The sequence below is a fragment of the Chlorocebus sabaeus genome, chromosome 11 (assembly GCF_047675955.1).
Source record: "Chlorocebus sabaeus isolate Y175 chromosome 11, mChlSab1.0.hap1, whole genome shotgun sequence".
NCBI classification, from domain to species: Eukaryota; Metazoa; Chordata; class Mammalia; order Primates; family Cercopithecidae; genus Chlorocebus; species Chlorocebus sabaeus.
In genome coordinates this window covers 48,060,848-48,079,928 of record NC_132914.1, presented here as the reverse complement: position 1 = coordinate 48,079,928, position 19,081 = coordinate 48,060,848, and the positions used below count along the sequence as shown (strand labels likewise).

General features: G+C 46.1%; 1 protein-coding gene across 1 annotated transcript in view; it reads left to right on the top strand.

Moving 5' to 3' along the window:
* Nucleotides 1–19,081, top strand: part of FAM186A (family with sequence similarity 186 member A) — a 75,517-nt gene that overhangs the window by 36,236 nt on the left and 20,200 nt on the right. The window contains exons 2-8 of the mRNA XM_073021335.1: nt 1,517–1,736; nt 3,924–4,094; nt 8,501–11,691; nt 12,304–12,699; nt 13,024–13,641; nt 13,678–14,377; nt 14,483–15,470. Of these exons, the coding sequence (XP_072877436.1) occupies nt 1,517–1,736; nt 3,924–4,094; nt 8,501–11,691; nt 12,304–12,699; nt 13,024–13,641; nt 13,678–14,377; nt 14,483–15,470 (6,284 nt within the window). The remainder of the gene's footprint in view (nt 1–1,516; nt 1,737–3,923; nt 4,095–8,500; nt 11,692–12,303; nt 12,700–13,023; nt 13,642–13,677; nt 14,378–14,482; nt 15,471–19,081) is intronic.

The window sequence follows — 19,081 nt, the reverse complement described above, 5'->3', positions numbered from 1 at the left end:
CCATGCCCAGCTAATTTATTGTATTTTTAGGACAGACGGGGTTTTACCATGTTGGCCAGGCTGGTCTTGAACTCCTGACTACAAGTGATGCACCCACCTCAGCCTCCCAGAGTGCTGGGATTACAGGCGTGAGCCACCATGACCGGTCAAAAAAAATTTTTTTTCAGAGGCAGGATCTCACTTTGTCACCCAGGCTGGTTTTGAACACATGGCCTCCAGAGATCCTCCCACTTTGGTCTCCCAAAGCACTCGGATTACAGGTGTGAGACACTGATCTTGGTCTGTGTTTAGATTTGGAGTTTGGTTTTAGGCTTGGATAATTATAAATAGATGTTTTTTTTCCTACATGAATGTCCTGTGAGATATTCAAAAGACACACAGGATTTGAGACAGTTCTTCATTGTGTGATACTATCCGTTGCACTGTAGGATGGGCTAGCATTCCTTAGTACCCTCTACTAAATGCCAGTAGTCCACCCTCACAATTATTATGACAACCAAAAATGATTTCACAAATTTCCAAATGCCATATATGAGGTGGTAATTACATCCATAAAAAATTTCTAGGATAGAGTGATGAAGAAAAGAGATTTGCTGATAAAATTCTTTTTCTTCCCCATATACTCAATGTACTAAGCTAATAAGTGATAAGATTCTTGAGCAAAGGAGATAATGAAAGAAAAGTATGTTTGAGGCATATTCTGATAACTGTTTTCCAGGTAAGAACGGAAAAAAGAAGCAACTTGCATTTTTTTCTGTTTTCTTTTATTTTCTTTCTTTTCTTTTCTTTTTCTTTTTCTTTTTTTTTTTTTTTTTAGCAGTTACAGTTTTTTTTTTTTTTTTGAGACGGAGTCTCGCTCTGTCGCCCAGGCTGGAGTGCAGTGGCCAGATCTCAGCTCACTGCAAGCTCCGCCTCCCGGGTTTACGCCATTCTCCTGCCTCAGCCTCCGGAGTAGCTGGGACTACAGGCGCCCGCCACCTCGCCCGGCTAGTTTTTTGTATTTTTAGTAGAGACGGGGTTTCACCGTGTTAGCCAGGATGGTCTCGATCTCCTGACCTCGTGATCCGCCCGTCTCGGCCTCCCACAGTGCTGGGATTACAGGCTTGAGCCACCGCGCCCGGCCAGCAGTTACAGTTTATAAAGCATTTTCACAAATTTTATACACTTCACATCAACTGTGTATTTAGTATCTCCATCATTTTACAGAGGTTGCAGAGGGAGCTCAGAAATGCTGTGATTTATTACAAGTCATTTTAATGAAAGACCTAGAGTTAAGATCCAGATATGGCTTCAAACCCCGTGTTCTTTCCATTATATTATAGCATTGCTAGGATGATGAGGGCAGAAAAAGGAATTTTTTTAAGAGGGAAAATTTGAGACTCACCATAAAGCCAGAATTAGCAAGACTTTAATTGGATAGCTTTAAATTAACTGTCACTGACATTCTGAGAAGAAAGGTGACCAAAGCTGCTTTTCAAACTGAGGATTAATACATACCCCCTTCTTATTCTTACAGGACATTGATATGCAGCTGAGTGAAATAATGAACAATGTGCATCGGATAATGACTCGCTATACTCTTGTTTTTACCTCGTCCTCTGAAAGGAGTGTCTCCCTTACAGAACAAAAGAAAAAACAGAGAACCAATTTTCTTGAGAAAATGGCTACTTATGCTAAGACTGTTGAAATTAGAGAAAAGACTCTTGCCAACATTCTGGTCTGGTTGGAAGAATGGAGTAAGTTTACAGAAGCGGTTCAGAGTAAAACCATAAAGTTAACGAAAAAGATAGAGAAGAGAATGTATAAGTAAATTTTGAAGGATTAATCAGACTAAAGAAGAAAAGACTAAGGAGGTTATTCAGAGAATGGTTATCCTCTATTCCAGTAGGAATAAAATAGGAAAAATATAGACTTGTTCACTAAGCGCCAGCTATGCTGGCCTCCTTTTTTTTAATAAAGCATGCCAGCAGTGTCTTTATGCATACTATTCCCTTATCTGGAGCATCTTCCACCAGATGGACACATGGCTCATTCCCTGCTTAAATTCCACTTTAAAATGAGATGTTCTCTGACCATCCCCAATCCCTACCACCTGGCACTTTTTCTTACACTTTACCTTTTTTTTCTTTTTTTTTTCCCCAAGACAGGGTCTCACTCTGTCACCCAGACTGGAGTGCAGTGGTGCGATCCCGGCTCACTGCAACTCCCGCCTCCCAGGCTCAAGCGATTCTTCTGCCTCAACCTCTTTAATAGCTGGGACCAGAGGCATGCACCACCACACCCAGCTAATTTTTGTATTTTTAGTAGAGACAGGGTTTCACCATGTTGGCCAGGCTGGTCTTGAACTCCTACCTCAAACGATCCACCTGCCTTGGCCTCCCAAAGTGCTGGGATTACAGGCATGAACCACTGCGCCCAGCCTACATTTCTTTATTTTTGTCTATAGCATTAGTATCTATATAATTAACTTTTTCTCTGTCTCCTTTCACCAGAAGGTAAGCAGTATGAAGTCAGGGAACTTGTTTTACTTAATGTTGTATCTACAGCATCTAGAATAGCACACGTCAGAGTAGACACTGGTTGAATGAAACAATGAATAAACTGGTCAGGTGTGGTGGCTCATGCCTGTAATCCTAGCACTTTGGGAGGCTGAGGCAGGTGGATTGCCTGAGCTCAGGAGTTCGAGACCAGCCTGGGTAACACTGTGAAACCTCGTCTCTACTAAAATACAAAAAATTAGCCAGGTGTGGCGGCATATGCCTGTATTCCCAGCTACTATGGAGGTTGAGGCAGGAGAATTGTTTGAACCTGGGAGGTGGAGGTTGCAGTGAGCCGAGGTCGTGCCACTGCACTCCAGCCTGGGTGACAGAGTGAGACTCCATTTCCAAAAAAAAAAAAAAGAATGAATAAACTAAGAATACCAAACAAGGGGATTAATTTTATTTTGTTGCTAGAAATTTCATGCAACGAGGGTTATAAATACTGGATAATGGCCGGGTGCAGTGGCTCATGCTGGTAATCCCAGCACTTTGGGAGGCCGAGGCTGGCAGATCACCCCAGGTCAGGAGTTTGAGATCAGCCTGGCCAACATGGTGAAACCCCATCTCTACTAAAAATTCAAAAATTAGCTGGGCGTGGTGGCTCATGCCTCTGGTCCCAGCTACTAGGGAGGTTGAGGCAGGAGAATCACTTGAACCTGGGAGATAGAGGTTGCACTGAGCTGAGATTGTGCCACTGCACTCCAACCTGGGTGAGAGTGAGACTCAGTCTTAAAAAAAAAAAAAACAAAAAAAAACTGGATAACTTGCCAAATGAGTTAATTAGGGCTTAGATCTCCAATATTAAAACACATACACATAGGCCGGGTGTGGGGGCTCATGCCTGTAATCCCAGCTCTTTGGGAGGCTGAGGTGGGTGGATCACCTGAGGTCAGGAGTTCAAGACCAGCCTGGCCAACATGGTTAAACCCCGTCTTTACTAAAAATACAAAAATTAGCTGGGCATGGTGGCACATGCATGTAATCCCAGCTACTTGGGAGGCTGAGACAGGAGAATTGCTTGAACCCGGGAGGCAGAAGTTGCAGTGAGTTGAGATAGCGCCACTGCACTCTAGCCTGGACAGAGCAAGACTCTGTCTCAAAACAAAACACACACATACACACACACACAATTTTAGGTACCAAACCAGACACTTTTTAACCTGATTAATGTATTTATGTCTAAGACTTACTGTTTAGCCTTCTATTCCAAGTTTCTTCCTTTTTAATTTCTTCATAGAGAAAAGCCTCAGAATGGCAGTAAGTGTGAGATACCTATATTCCCCAATTTACTATATTGAGTAGTTACCCAATATTATAAGCCTATGTAGCTATAGATTTTTATTTTTCTGCATAAAAACGATTTTTTTTTTTACTGTCTTCAAGATGCCGTTTTGTCTGAGATGACTCTAATGGATGTTGATGAACACCACCACTGGATAGCACGAATGGAGATGTTACCAGATACGTTAAAAGCTATTGAGAAAAATGTCAAGATACTAAGCAGATTTAGTACAGCTTTCCTTGATGAAAAGAAGAAACAAAAGAAAAAAATATGTAAGCATGCTTTATGATTTGGGAGTTGGTGTAGATGGAGTGTTTTTTTTTTTTTTTTTTCCCCAGACAGTCTCGCTCTATTACTCAGGCTGGAGTGCAGTGGCCTGATCTCAGCTCAATGCAACCTCTGCCTCCACCTCCAGAGTAGCTGGAACTACAGACATGTACTACCACGCCTGGCTAATTTTTGAATTCTAATAGAGACAGGGTTTCACCATGTTGTCCAGGCTAGTGTCAGACTCCTGCCCTCAAGTTATCCACCTGACTCAGCCTTCCAAAATGCTGGGATTACAGGCATGAGCCACTGCACCTGGCCAAAAAAAAACCCAGCTTTATTAAGTCATAATTTGCATACATGTTAAGTATACAATTAAATGATTTTCCTTGTATTTACAGAGTTATGCAGTTATCACCAGAATCTAATTTTATTTTTATTTATTTTAAATTTATTTATTAATTTTAATTTTTTTTTTTTTTTTTTTTTGAGACAGGGTTTCACTCTGTCACCCAGACTGGAGTGCAGTGGTGAGATCTTGGCTCACTGCAACCTCTGCCTCTTGGGTTCAAGCGATTCTTGTACCTCAGCCCCCGGAGTAGCTGGGATTACAGGCACCTGCCACCATGCCTGGTTAATTTTTTTGTATTTTTAGTAGAGACAGGGGTTTTACCATGTTGGCCAGACTGATTTCAAACTCCTGACCTCAAATAATCCACCAGCCTTGGCCTCCCAAAGTGCTGGGATTACAGGTGTGAGTCACCGCACCCGGCCAACAATCTAATTTTAGAACATTTCCATTATCCCAAAAAATCCCTCATACTAATTTATAGTCAATCCTCATACCCATCGGCAGCACCAGACAGTCATTAATGTATTTTCTTTCATACTACATTTGTTTTATCTGGATATTTCACACAAACAGAATCATATTATATGTGGTATTTTCTGTTTGTTTTCTTTCAACTAGTATAATGTTTTCGAAATTCAGTCATGTTATAGGATATTTTGGTAATTTCTTTTCATTGTTAGTTTACACATGTTTGGATATACCACATTTTGTTTACCCATTCACTAGTTGATGTACATTTGAATTGTTTCCACTTTGGGGCTTTTATGAATAATGCCATTATTTACCCACTTATTTTTGGTAGATAGCTAGGAATCGAATTGCTAGGACATATGGTAAGTTTATGTTTAACTTTTAAAGAAACTCATAACTATTTACCAAAGTGACTGTACCATTTTACACTCTTATCAGCAATGTATGCAGGTTCCAATTTCTCCATTTCCTCAACAACACTTGTTATTGTCTGTCTTTTTTTTTTTTTTTTTTTTTGACGGAGTTTCACTCTTGTTGCCCAGGCTGGAGTGCAATGGCACAATCTCAGCTCACTGCAACCTCCGCCTCCTGGGTTCAAGCGATTCTCCTGCCTCAGCCTCCTGAGTAGCTGGGATTACAAGCATGTGCCACCATGCCCTGCTAATTTTGTATGTTTAGTGGAGATGGGGTTTCTCCATGTTGGTCAGGCTGGTCTCAAACTCCTGACCTCAGGTGATCCGCCCACGTCTGCCTCCCAAAGTGCTGAGATTACAGGTACCCGGCCTCTGTCTGTCTGTTTTTTGATTATGGCCATGCTAGTACATGTGAAGTGGTATCTCACTGTGGTGTTAGTTTGCATTTTCCTAATGGTAAATGATGCTGAGCGTGTTTCACATACTTATTAAGACATTTCCATATATTTTTTGGTGAAATATCTATTCAAATACTTGCCCATTTTTAAAATTGAGTTTTAATTTTTTTTTTTTTTTTTTTTTTTTTGGTATGGAGTCTCACTCTGTCGCCTAGGCTGGAGTGCAGTGGCATGATCTCAGCTCACTACAACCTCCACCTCCCAGCTTCAAGTGATTCTCCTGCCTCAGCCCCCCGAGAGCTGGGATTACAGACGCATGCCACTACACCTGGCTGATTTTTGTATTTTTAGAAGAGATGGAGTTTCACCATCTTGGCCAGACTGGTCTTGAACTCCTGACCTTGTGATCCACCCTCCTCGGCCTCCCAAAGTGCTGGGATTACAGGCATGAGCCACCGTGCCTGGTGGAGTTTTAACGTTTCTTTGCAGCTTCTGGATATAGGGTTTGTTTTTTTTTCTTTTTGACAGGGTCTTGCTCTGTTGCCCAAGCTGGGGTGCATTGGTACAATAATAGTACACTGCCGCCTGGAGTTCTTGGGCTCAAGGGATCCTCCTGCCTCAGTCTCCTGAGTAGCTGGGACTACAGGTGTGTGCTACCACACCCAGCTAATTTTTAAAAACTTTTTGTAGAGACAGAGTCTCATCGTATTGTCCAGGCTAGTCTCAAACTCCTGAGCTCAAATGATCCTCCTGCCTCAGCCTCCCAAAGTTCTGGGATTATAGGCATGAGTCACCATGCCTGGCTGGATATAAGTCCTTTATCAGAAAAGTGATTTGCAAATATTTTCTCCCTGCCTATGACTTGTCTTTTCATTTTCTTATGGTGTTTTTGAAGCCTAAAAATGTTTAATTTTGATGAAATACAATAAATGTATCAATTTTTTTTTATGAATTATGATTTTAGTATTGTACTAAGAACTCGTATCACTCAGGGTTCAATAAGAGAACTAGTATGACATTATATATAATCCTTACATATACATAGATTCCATTGCAATTGGGAAACATACTTTGTATGATTTATTTTTATTTATTTATTTATTTACTTTTGAGACAGTCTCACTCTGTCACCCAGGCTGAATGCAGTGGCATGATCTCGGCTCACTGCAACGTCTGCCTCTTTGGTTCAAGCGATTCTCCTGCCTCAGCCGACGATGCCACTAGGCATGGGTTTTTCCAGGCTTTGCTCAAGTCAAATCATCCCCGTAGGCAGTAGAGTTGTCAGTCCTCACAGCCTGCCTCACTCTGGTAGAAGTTCCAGGCCATGGATCTGGCGGTTGAGGATGGACGCAACTCCAAGTTTGCAAACTTTCACCATTTGTTACTGAGGTTCAGTAGTTTTTTGTGAATAAATGCTTCTCAATGTGTTGTATACCTTTGGTCAATTCAAAGTCTTAAAATTGTTGTTTTGGCAGTTTTGCCCAGTTTTATCTTTGCTTTTTGGGAAAAAAATATTTCAAATCTTTTCAAATGTGTGTCTCACTGTTGCCCAGGCTGAAGTGCAGTGGTGTGATCTCGGCTCACCACAACCTCTGCTTCTCAGGTTCAAGGGATTCTCCTGCCTCAGCCTCCCAAGTAGCTGGGACTACAGGCACCTGCCACCATGCCTGGCTAATTTTTGTATTTTTAGTAGAGATAGGCTTTCACCATGTTGGCCAGGCTGGTCACGAACTCCTGGCCTCAAGTGATCCACCTGCCTTGGCCTCCCAAAGTGCTTGGATTACAGGCATGAGCCATTGTGGCTGGCCAAATGTGTGTCTTTTTTATCTGTTGATTTATGACACTTTTGAAAGAACCAAGGCTAGCTTTGATTCAGAAAAAAGAGAAAAGAGAGACATGAATCTGAGAAAGAAAATGGAAAGCGCTAGAATAACCAAAGCCAGAGAAAAGTTTTGTCTTGAATTACATCTTTTATTTTATGTACGTACGTATGTATGTATGTATGTATGTATGTATGTATGTATTTTGAGACGGAGTCTCACTCTCTCACCCAGGCTTGAATGCAGTGGCGCAATCTTGGCTCACTGCAACCTCTGCCTCCTGGGTTCAAGCAATTCTCCTGCCTCAGCCTCTTGAGTGGCTGGGATTGCAGGCACGCACCACCACCCCTGGCTAATATTTGTATTTTCAGGAGAGACAGGGTTTCGCCATGTTAGCCAGGCTTGTCTTGAACTCCTGACCTCAGGTGATCTGCCTGCCCCGGCCTCCCAAAGTGCTAGGATTACGGGTGTGAACCACCAAGCCCTGGCCTTGTCTTAGATACATTATATCTAACCCCAAACTTGTAACTAAAATTAAGTTGAGGTCACAGCTGAATTCATGTCCTAAACTCTGGAGGTAGAAGTTCTAGGTGATTGCCAGGTGCTGTGGCTTGCACCTGTAACACCAGCAACTCAGGCAGGGAGGCTGAGGTGAGAGGATTGTTTGAGCCCAGGAAGTTGAGGCTGCAGTAATCATGCCACTGCACTCCAGCCTGAGAAATAAGGAGATCCCCTCTCAACAAAAAAGAAAGAAAAAGTTCTAGGTGATTGTGTGAAAAGAGTCATTCCTTTAAAAATAATACTGTTTATTTTAGAGCTAAAGTTTTCAGATTAATCTTTATCTTATATTTAATTAGTTATAGTTAATCTAGGCTAAATTCCTTAGGTTTAAACATAGATAGAACACAATGCAAAAGAAAAAAATGCAATCTCACTGTTTTATGTTTTTTTCTTCAGTATCTAGAGGTACTCTATGGAAATCTTGGAAAGAAAGAGTTATAAAACGACCTTCAACAGCCCATGCTTTAAGACCAGATCAGATGATTAGTGATCAATTTGCAACAAATACAAAGGTTTCAGAAATCCAAGGTATGCTACAGGAACTCATAGGCACCACAATGTTCAGTACATTGGAAAACAATGCTATTAAATATATATCATCAACAATAGTAAACCTTTCTAAAGCTTTGAGTATGCTAAATGATGAATTAAAAGGTGTTAACTTCCAAAGTTCCACTGTGTGTATACATGAGACAAGTGAAGCAGAAAAGGAGCTCTCTCTGAAGGTAATACAAGATCTCAGTAACGAAAATGAAATGCTTCAGCAGAAACTTCATGATGCAGAAGAAAAATGTGAACAACTTATTCGATCCAAAACTGTTACAGAACAAGCATATGCAATATTGTCCACATCATCAACCTTGAAAGTGTTACCTGGACCTTCTCCACAGTCATCCAGGGCCATTATCAAAGTTGGTGATATTGAGGACAATATGGGCAATATTTTAGACAAGGACCTTGAAAATATTGTAGATGAAGTCCAAAGAAAAGAGACCAAGGACTCTGGGATAAAATGGGAGTCCAGTATTTCATATACAGCCCAAGCTGAAAGAACTCCAGATTTAGCTGAACTGCAACAGCAACCTGTTGCTTCTGAAGATATTTCTGAAGATAGCACTAAAGATAACGTATCACTGAAGGAAGGTGATGTCTTTCAGGAAGATGAGATTGACGAGTATCAGTCATGGAAAAGAAAGCACACAAAAGGCACACATGTATCTGAGACCTCTGGACCAAATCTGAGTGATAGTAAAGGTGGACAGAGAGTCTCAGAGGGCAAACTTAGTCAATACTATGAGTTACAAGCACTGAAAAAGAAAAGAAAAGAAATGAAATCCTTTCCTGAAGACAAATCAAAGTCACCCACTGAAGCAAAAAGAAAACATCTCTTTTTAACTGAAACAAAGAGCCAAGGTGGCAAAAGTGGAACAAGTATGATGTTGGAGCAATTTAGGACGGTCAAACGTGAATCTCCATTTGACAAACGCCCAACTGCAGCAGAGTTTAAAGTGGAACCCACCACTGAGTCGTTGGACAAAGAGGGTGAAGGTGAAATTAGCAGCCTAGAGGAGTCACTCAGTATGATCCAATTTGATGATACCGCTGAGCCACAGAAAGGAAAAATAAAAGGAAAGAAACACCGTATCTCTTCAGGAACTACCACAAGCAAAGAAGAAACAACTGAAGAGAAGGGAGCGTTGACCAAACAAGTCAAGTCTCACCAACTTGTTAAATCACTCTCAAGAGTGGCTAAAGAGACTTCAGAATCTACTAGAGTTCTAGAAAGTCCAGATGGCGAAAGTGAACAGAGTAACCTCGAAGAATTTCAGAAAGCCATAATGGCTTTCCTAAAACAGAAAATTGATAACACAGGAAAGCCTTTTGACAAAAAGACTGTTCCGAAAGAAGAGGCGTTATTAAAAAGAACAGAAGCTGAAAAACTAGGAATCATAAAGGCAAAAATGGAGGAATATTTCCAAAAAGTGGCTGAAACTGTGACTAAAATCTTGAGAAAATACAAAGAGATAAAAAAGGAAGAACGAGTTGGAGAGAAACCTATAAAACAAAAAAAGGTAGTCTCATTTATGCCAGGATTGCATTTTCAGAAGTCACCAATTAGTGCAAAGTCTGAAAGCAGTACCTTCCTCTCACATGAGAGCACAGATCCAGTAATTCACAATTTAATGCAAATGATCTTGGCTGAAATAGAAAGTGAAAGAGATATTCCAACAGTCTCAGCAGTACAGAAAGACCACAAGGAGACGGAAAAACAAAGGCGGGAGCAATATTTGCAAGAGGGTCAAGAACAAATGTCTGGCATGAGTCTCAAACAGCGGTTCCTGGAAGAAAGAAATCTCTTGAAGGAGCGCTACGAGAAGATAAGTGAGAATTGGGAAGAGAAAAAGGCGCAGCTCCAGATGAAGGAGGGAAAGCAAGAACAACAGAAACAGAAACAGTGGCAGAAAGAAGAGATGTGGAAGAAAGAGCAAAAACAGACAACTCCAAAGCAGGCTGAGCGAGAGGAGAAGCAAAAGCAAAGAGGACAGGAGGAAGAAGAGCTTTCAAAGTCAAGTCTGCAGCGACTGGAAGAAGGCACCCGAAAAATGAAAGCACAAGGGTTGCTCTTGGAAAAGGAGAATGGACAGATGAGGCAGATTGAGAAGGAAGTGAAACATCTGGGGCCAAACATGAGAAGGGAGAAAGGGAAGGAAAAGCAGAAGCCTGAGAGGGGGCTAGAGGATCTCAAAAGGCAGACCAAAACAAAGGAGCAGATGCAGATGAAGGAAACACAACCTAAAGAGCTAGAAAAACTGGTCACCCAAACTCCAATGACATTATCTCCCAGGTGGAAGAGTGTATTGAAAGATGTACCGTGGTTATATGAAGGAAAAGAGTTTCATAGGAATCTGAAGACATTAGAAAATCTTCCTGATGAAAAGGAGCCAGTATCAATCACACCTCCCCACTCCCCACAGCCCTCCTCGCCTGGAGCTCTTCCTGTTTCTGGACAGCCTCTCACAAGATGCATTCATCTCACCCCTCAGCAGGCCCAGGAAGTGGGGATCACGCTCACCCCTCAGCAGGCCCAGGCTCAGGGGATCATGCTCACCATTCAGCAGGCCCAGGAACTAGGGATCCCTCTCACCCCTCAGCAGGCCCAGGCCCTGGAGATCCCTCTCACCCCTCAGCAGGCTCAGGCCCGGGGGACCCCTCTCACCCCTCAGCAGGCCCAGGCCCGGGGGATCCCTCTCACCCCTCAGCAGGCTCAGGAACTAGGGATCCGTCTCACCCCTCACGAAGCCCAGGAATTGGGGATCACTGTCACCCCTCAGCAGGCCCAGGAATTGGGGATCCCTCTCACCCCTCAGCAGGCCCAGGAATTGGGGATCCCTCTCACCACTCAGCAGGCTCAGGCCCAGGGGATCCCTCTCACTCCTCAGCAGGCCCAGGAACTAGGGATCCGTCTCACCCCTCAGGAAGCCCAGGAATTGGGGATCACTGTCACCCCTCAGCAGGCCCAGGAATTGGGGATCCCTCTCACTCCTCAGCAGGCCCAGGCTCTCGGGATCACTCTTACCCCTCAACAGGCCCAGGCCCTGGGTATCCCTCTCACCCCTCAGCAGGCTCAGGAATTGGGGATCCCTCTCACCCATCAGCAGGCTCAGGCCTGGGGGATCCCTCTCACCCCTCAGCAGGCTCAGGAATTGGGGATCCCTCTCACCCCTCAGCAGGCTCAGGAATTGGGGATCCCTCTCACCCATCAGCAGGCTCAGGCCCTGGGGATCCCTCTCACCCCTCAGCAGTCCCAGGAATTGGGGATCCCTCTCACCCGTCAGCAGGCCCAGGAATTGGGGATCCCTCTCACCCCTCAGCAGGCCCAGGCCCTGAGGATCCCTCTCACCTCTCAGCAGGCCCAGGAATTGGGGATCCCTCTCACCCCTCAGCAGGCTCAGAAATTGGGGATCCCTCTCACCCCTCAGCAGGCCCAGGCCCTGGGGATCCCTCTCACCCCTCAGCAGGCCCAGGCTCAGGGGATCCCTCTTACCCCTCAGCAGGCCCAGGAATTGGGGATCCCTCTCACCCCTCAGCAGGCCCAGGTTCAGGGGATCCCTCTCACCCCTCAGCAGGCCCAGGAACTAGAGATCCGTCTCACCCCTCAGGAAGCCCAGGAATTGGGGATCACTGTCACCTCTCAGCAGGCCCAGGAATTGGGGATCCCTCTCACCCCTCAGCAGGCCCAGGCCCTGGGGATCCCTCTCACCCCTCAGCAGGCCCAGGAATTGGGGATCCCTCTCACCCCTCAGCAGGCCCAGGCTCAGGGGATCACTCTAACCCCTCAGCAGGCCCAGGCCCTGGGGATCCCTCTCACCCCTCAGCAGGCTCAGGAATTGGGGATCCCTCTCACCCCTCAGCAGGCCCAGGCTCAGGGGATCACTCTAACCCCTCAGCAGGCCCAGGCCCTGGGGATCCCTCTCACCCCTCAGCAGGCTCAGGAATTGGGGATCCCTCTCACCCCTCAGCAGGCTCAGGCCTGGGGGATCCCTCTCACCCCTCAGCAGGCTCAGGAATTGGGGATCCCTCTCACCCCTCAGCAGGCTCAGGAATTGGGGATCCCTCTCACCCGTCAGCAGGCTCAGGCCCTGGGGTTCCCTCTCACCCCTCAGCAGGCTCAGGAATTGGGGATCCCTCTCACCCCTCAGCAGGCCCAGGAATTGGGGCTCCCTCTCACCCGTCAGCAGGCCCAGGAATTGGGGATCCCTCTCACCCCTCAGCAGGCCCAGACCCTGGGGATCCCTCTCACCCCTCAGCAGGCCGAAGTCCTGGGGATCCCTCTCACCCCTCAGCAGGCCCAGGAATTGGGGATCCCTCTCACCCCTCAGCAGGCCCAGGAATTGGGGATCCCTCTCACCCTTCAGCAGGCTCAGGAATTGGGGATCCCTCTCACCCTTCAGCAGGCCCAGGAATTGGGGATCCCTCTCACCCTTCAGCAGGCCCAGGAATTGGGGATCCCTCTCACCCCTCAGCAGGCTCAGTCTCAGGGGATCACTCTCATCCCTCAGCAGGCTCAGGAATTGGGGATCCCTCTCACCCCTCAGCAGGCCCAGGCCCTGGGGATCCCTCTCACCCCTCAGCAGGCCCAGGAATTGGGGATCCCTCTCACCCCTCAGCAGGCCCAGGAATTGGGGATCCCTCTCACCCTTCAGCAGGCCCAGGAATTGGGGATCCCTCTCACCCCTCAGCAGGCCCAGGCCCTGGGGATCCCTCTCACCCCTCAGCAGGCCCAGGAATTGGGGATCCCTCTCACCCCTCAGCAGGCCCAGGAATTGGGGATCCCTCTCACCCCTCAGCAGGCTCAGGAATTGGGGATCCCTCTCACCCCTCAGCAGGCCCAGGCCCTGGGGATCCCTCTCACCCCTCAGCAGGCTCAGGAATTGGGGATCCCTCTCACCCCTCAGCAGGCCCAGGCCCTGGGGATCCCTCTCACCCCTCAGCAGGCTCAGGAATTGGGGATCCCTCTCACCCCTCAGCAGGCCCAGGCTCAGGGAATCACTGTCACCCCTCAGCAGGTCCAGGTCCTGGGGATCCCTCTCACCCCTCAGCAGGTGCAGGCTCAGGGGATCCCTCTCACCCCTCAGCAGGCCCAGGCCCTGGGGATTCCTCTCACCCCTCAGCAGATGCAGGCTCAGGGGATCACTCTCACCCCTCAGCAGGCCCAGGCACTGGGAGTCCCCATCACCCCAGTAAATGCCTGGGTGTCAGCTGTCACTCTTACCCCTGAGCAAACCCAGGTTTTGGAGTCCCCTATCAACTTAGAACAGGCTCAAGAACAGTTATCGAAGTTAGGGGTTCCTCTCACCTTAGATAAAGCCCATACCTTGGGATCGCCCCTCACCCTTAAGGAAGTCCAGTGGTCCCATAAACCATTTCAGAAACCGAAGGCTTCTCTCCCCACTGGGCAATCCATCATATCAAGATTGTCTCCAAGCCTTAGGCTGTCCCTGGCATCATCAGTTCCTACTGCTGAGAAGTCCTCTATATTGCCGATATCAAGGGTTCCCCTCAACCAAGGCCCCTTTCCCCCTAGGAAGCCCCTAGAAATGGGGATTCTTTCTGAGCCTGGGAAGCTTGGGACACCACAGACTCTTCGTTCCTCTGGACAGACCCTGGTATACGGAGGTCAATCCACTTCTGCGCAGTTCCCGGCACCACAGGCCCCTCCCACCCCTGGGCAGCTCCCAATATCTGGGGCCCCTCCCACTCCAGGGCAGCCCTTTGAACTGGAGGCCTTTAGCTCTAGGGAGCTTTTCATAACTAGGGCCTCTCTGACTCCTCCGCCACCTCAGATGTCAAACGTCCCTCTTGCCCCTAGGCAGCGTCTTATAGCTGGAGTCCCACCCACTTCTGGACAGATTCCAAGTCTCTGGGCTCCTCTTTCTCCTGGGCAGCGCTTAGTTCCTGAAGCCTCTTCCATCCCTGGGGACCTCCTGGAATCTGGACCCTTAACCTTCTCTGAGCAGCTCCAGGAATTCCAGCCTCCTGCCACTGTTGAACAATCTCCCTATCTGCAGGCTCCTTCTACCTCTGGGCAGCATCTGGCACCATGGACCCTTCCTGGGCGAGCTTCTTCATTATGGATCCCTCCCACCTCTAGACATCCTCCCACACTCTGGCCGTCCCCAGCCCCTGGAAAGCCCCAGAAAGGTTGGTCCCCTTCTGTTGCTAAGAAAAGATCGGCAATTATTTCTTCTCTGACATCTAAATCAGCACTGATCCATCCTCGTGCTCCAGCTTTCAAGGTAGCTCAAGTTCCTTTCACCACTAAGAAGTTCCAAATGCCGGAGGTCTCTGACACTTCCGAAGAAACCCAGATACTTCGAGATCCTTTTGCTATGGAATCATTTAGAACATTTCAGTCCCATCTCACCAAATACAGGACCCCAGTATCCCAAACCCCTTACACTGGTGAAGGGGCCCTTCCCACTCTCATGAAGCCTACATCACTATCTTCTCTCACTACTCTACTCAAAACATCACAGATTTCACCTTTGGAATGGTACCAGAAATCCCGATTCCCTCCTATAGACAAGCCCTGGATACTGAGTTCAGTTTCAGGTACCAAGAAACCCAAAATAATGGTGCCCCCTTCCTCTCCTCAAGAACTTGAAGAAAAGAGGTATTTTGTTGATGTGGAGGCTCAGAAGAAGAACCTGATACTATTAAATCAGGCTATAAAATCTTGTGGACTCCCTTCACAGCTGCACACAACGGCTAGGACTCTCATAATTGAGATACTTCATACGGACACGGTTCAGTTGGGATACCTATTCCGCAAGTACATTGCCTATAGGCTGATCCAGTATGCCAGGTAGATACAATTATTACATGTCTAGTTTTCTGGTTTAGTTCTGATTGCAAATATTTTCTGTCATTGTCCCAGCAGTATATTCATATTTGTCAGACCATATGTTCTAAAAGACTGTCTTATATAAGGTCTATGAGAAGGAAGCCTGTTTAAGATAGCAAAAGGAGATATATTTTTTGGAAAATAAGAAATGACATATAACATGATCCATTTCATCCATATATATCTCCAGCAGAGAAGCCAAGTATATTTTGTGGATCATGGTTGGTCTCCAAAATATCAACTTCAAAAGTTTAGTGATGCTTTCCACTTATTCTGAATTTCTTTCATCATTTTTGGTTCACCAGAAATGTATGATTTTTAAAATGGGAGATAGCATAAAAAAGAATGAGACCAGGGATGGCGGCTCATGCCTGTAATCCCAGCACTTTGGAAGGCTGAGGCAGGTGGATCATTTGAGGCCAGAAGTTCGAGACCAGCCTGGCCAACATGGTGAAATCCTATCTCTGCAAAAAAATACAAAAATTAGACAGGCATGGTTGCATGCACCTGTAATCCCAGGATTACTTGGGAGGCTGGGGCAGGAGAATCACTTGAACCCGGGAGGTGGAGGTTGCAATGAGCTGATCGTGCCACTGCACTCCAGCCTGGGTGAGAGAGTCAGATTCTGCCTCAAAATAAAAATAATAATAATAATAAAAAGAGATCCTGCCATTTGCAACAACATGGATGGAACTAGAGGTCATTATGTTAAGTGAAATAAGCCGGGCACAGAAAGACAAACTTCACAGGTTCTCACTTATTTGTGGGAGCTAAAAATTAAAACAATTGAACTAATGGACATAAAGAGTCGAAGGATGGGACAGGTGCAGTGACTCACACCTGTAATCCCAGCATTTTGGAAGGCTGAGGGGGGAGGATCACTTGAGCCCAGGAGTTTGAGACCAGCTTGGACAACAAATTGAGACCCTGTCTCTACAAAAAAATACAAAAAATTAGCTGGGCATGTTGGTGCATGCCTGTAGTCCCAGCTACTCAGGAAGTTCAGCTTGGAGGATCACTCAAGCCCCAGGAAGTCAAGACTGCAGTAAACCAAGATCGCGCCACTGCACTCCAGCCTGGGTGACAGAGTGAGACCCAGTCTCAAGAAAAAAAAAGAGAAGGATGGTTACCAGAGGCTAGAAAGGGTAGTGGGGGTGGGGGAAAAGTAGAGATGGTTAATGGATACAAAAAAATAGAATGAATAAGATCTAGCAATTGAAAGCACAACGGAGTGACTATAGTCAATAATAATGTAATTGTACATTTAAAAATAACAAAGAATATAATTGGATTATTGGATTGTCTGTAAGGATAAATGCTTGAGGCAATGGATACCCCATTTACCCTGATATGATTATTATACATTGCATGCCTGTATCAAAACATCTCCTGTACCCCCAAAATATATACACCTACTATGTACCCACAAAAAAAATTTTTAATGAAAAAAAAAAGGCTCACATCTGTAATCCCAGCACTTTGGGAGGCCGAGGTGGGCAGATCATAAGGCCAGGAGATCGAGACCATCCTGGCTAACACGGTGAAACCCAGTCTCTACTAAAAATACGAAAATTAGTCGGGCATGGTGGCACGTGTCTGGAATCCCAGCTACTTGGGAGGCTGGGGCAACAGAATTGCTTGAACCCAGGAGGCGGAGGTTGCAGTGAGCCATGATTGAGCCACTGAACTCCAGCCAGGGGGGCAGAGCAAGACTCCATCTCAGGAAAAAATAAAAAATAAACAGAAAAGAAAAATAAAAAAAAAATACAAGTAAATACAGGCAGGGTGCAGTGGCTGATGCCTGTAATCCCAGCACTTTGGGAGGGCAAGGCAGGTGGGTCACTTCAGGTCAGGAGTTCGAGACCACCCTAGCCAACACAGTGAAACCTCATCTCTATTAAAAAAAAAAAATACAAAAAATCAGCCTGGCTAACATGATGAAACCCTGTCTCTACTAAAAATACAAAAATTAGCTGGGCGTGGTGGTGGGTGCCTGTAATCCTAGCTACTCAGGAGGCTGAGGCAAGAGAATCGTTTGAACCCAGGAGGCGGAGGTTGCAGTGAACTGAGATAGCGCCATTGCACTCCAGCCTGGGCAACGGGGCGAGACTCCATCTCAAAAAAAAAAAAAAAAAAAAAAAGAAAGAAAATTACCAGGCATGGTGGCACACATATGTAGTCCCAGCTACTCAGGAGGCTGAGGCAGAAGAATTGCTTGAACCTGGGAGGCAGAGGTTGCAGTGAGGCAAGACTGTGCCTTTGTCTCAAAAAAACAAACAAACAAAAACAAAATAAAAAAATCAACCAAATAAACATAAAAACAAAGGGAGATGGCAGATTATGTAGGAGGTTGTTGCCATGGCAAATTTGCTGTTGGGGTGACCTGGAGGCAGCAAGCAGCAGGTCCTGGTCCTGATTTTTTTTTTTTTTTTTTTTTTTGAGACGGAGTCTTGCTCTGTTGCCCAGGCTGGAGTGCAGTAGCGCGATCTTGGCTCACTGCAAGCTCCGCCTCCTGCGTTTACGCCATTCTCCTGCCTCAGCCTCCGGAGTAGCTGGGACTACAGGCGCCCGCCACCTCGCCCGACTAGTTTTTTGTACTTTTTTTTTTTTTTAGTAGAGACAGCGTTTCACCGTGTTAGCCAGGATGGTCTCAATCTCCTGACCTCGTGATCCGCCCATCTCGGCCTCCCAAAGTGCTGGGATTACAGGCTTGAGCCACCGCACCCGGCCTGGTCCTGATTTTTAAAAGTTGCAAATATCAGAAATGGATTAGGGCAAGTAACAATTTTCCTGACATTCTTAACAAATTACCAACCTATTATTTCGGGGAATTTTTTTTTTTTGAGATGGAGTCTCCCTGTTTTGCCCAGGCTGGAGTGCAGTGGCATGATCTTGGCTCACTGCAAACTCCGCCTCCTGGGTTCAAGCGATTATCCTGCCCTCAGCCTCCAGAGTAGCTGGAGGCATGTGCCACCATGCCCAGCTAATTTTTGTATTTTTAGTAGAGACGGGGTTTCACCATGTTAGCCGGGATGGTCTTGATCTCCTGACCTCGTGATTCGCCCGTCTCAGCCTCCCAAAGTGCTGGGATTACAGGTGTGAGCCACCACGCCCAGCTATTATTTTCTTTCTTTTTCTTTTCCTTTTTTTTTTTTTTTTTTTTTTGAGACGGAGTCTTGCTCTGTCTCTGCTCACTGCAAGCTCCGCCTCCTGGGTTCATGCCATTCTCCTGCCTCAGCCTCCTGAGTATCTGGGACTACAGGAGCCCGCCACCACGCCTGGCTAATTTTTTGAATTTTTTGTATTTTTTGTAGAGACGGGGTTTCACCGTGTTAGCTAGGATGGTCTCGATCTCCTGGCCTCGTGATCTGCCCGCCTCGGCCTCCCAAAGTGCTGGGATTACAGGCACGAGCCACCGCACCTGGCCACCCGGCTATTATTTTCTATTGATCTGCCTATTGATCACTTCCATTCTCTGTTATTTTCGTTTTATTTTTTGTGATGCAGTCTTTGAGGTCATTATTAGCGCTGTTTGCCAGCACTTGTCAATGAGATGTGAGCAGAATTGATAT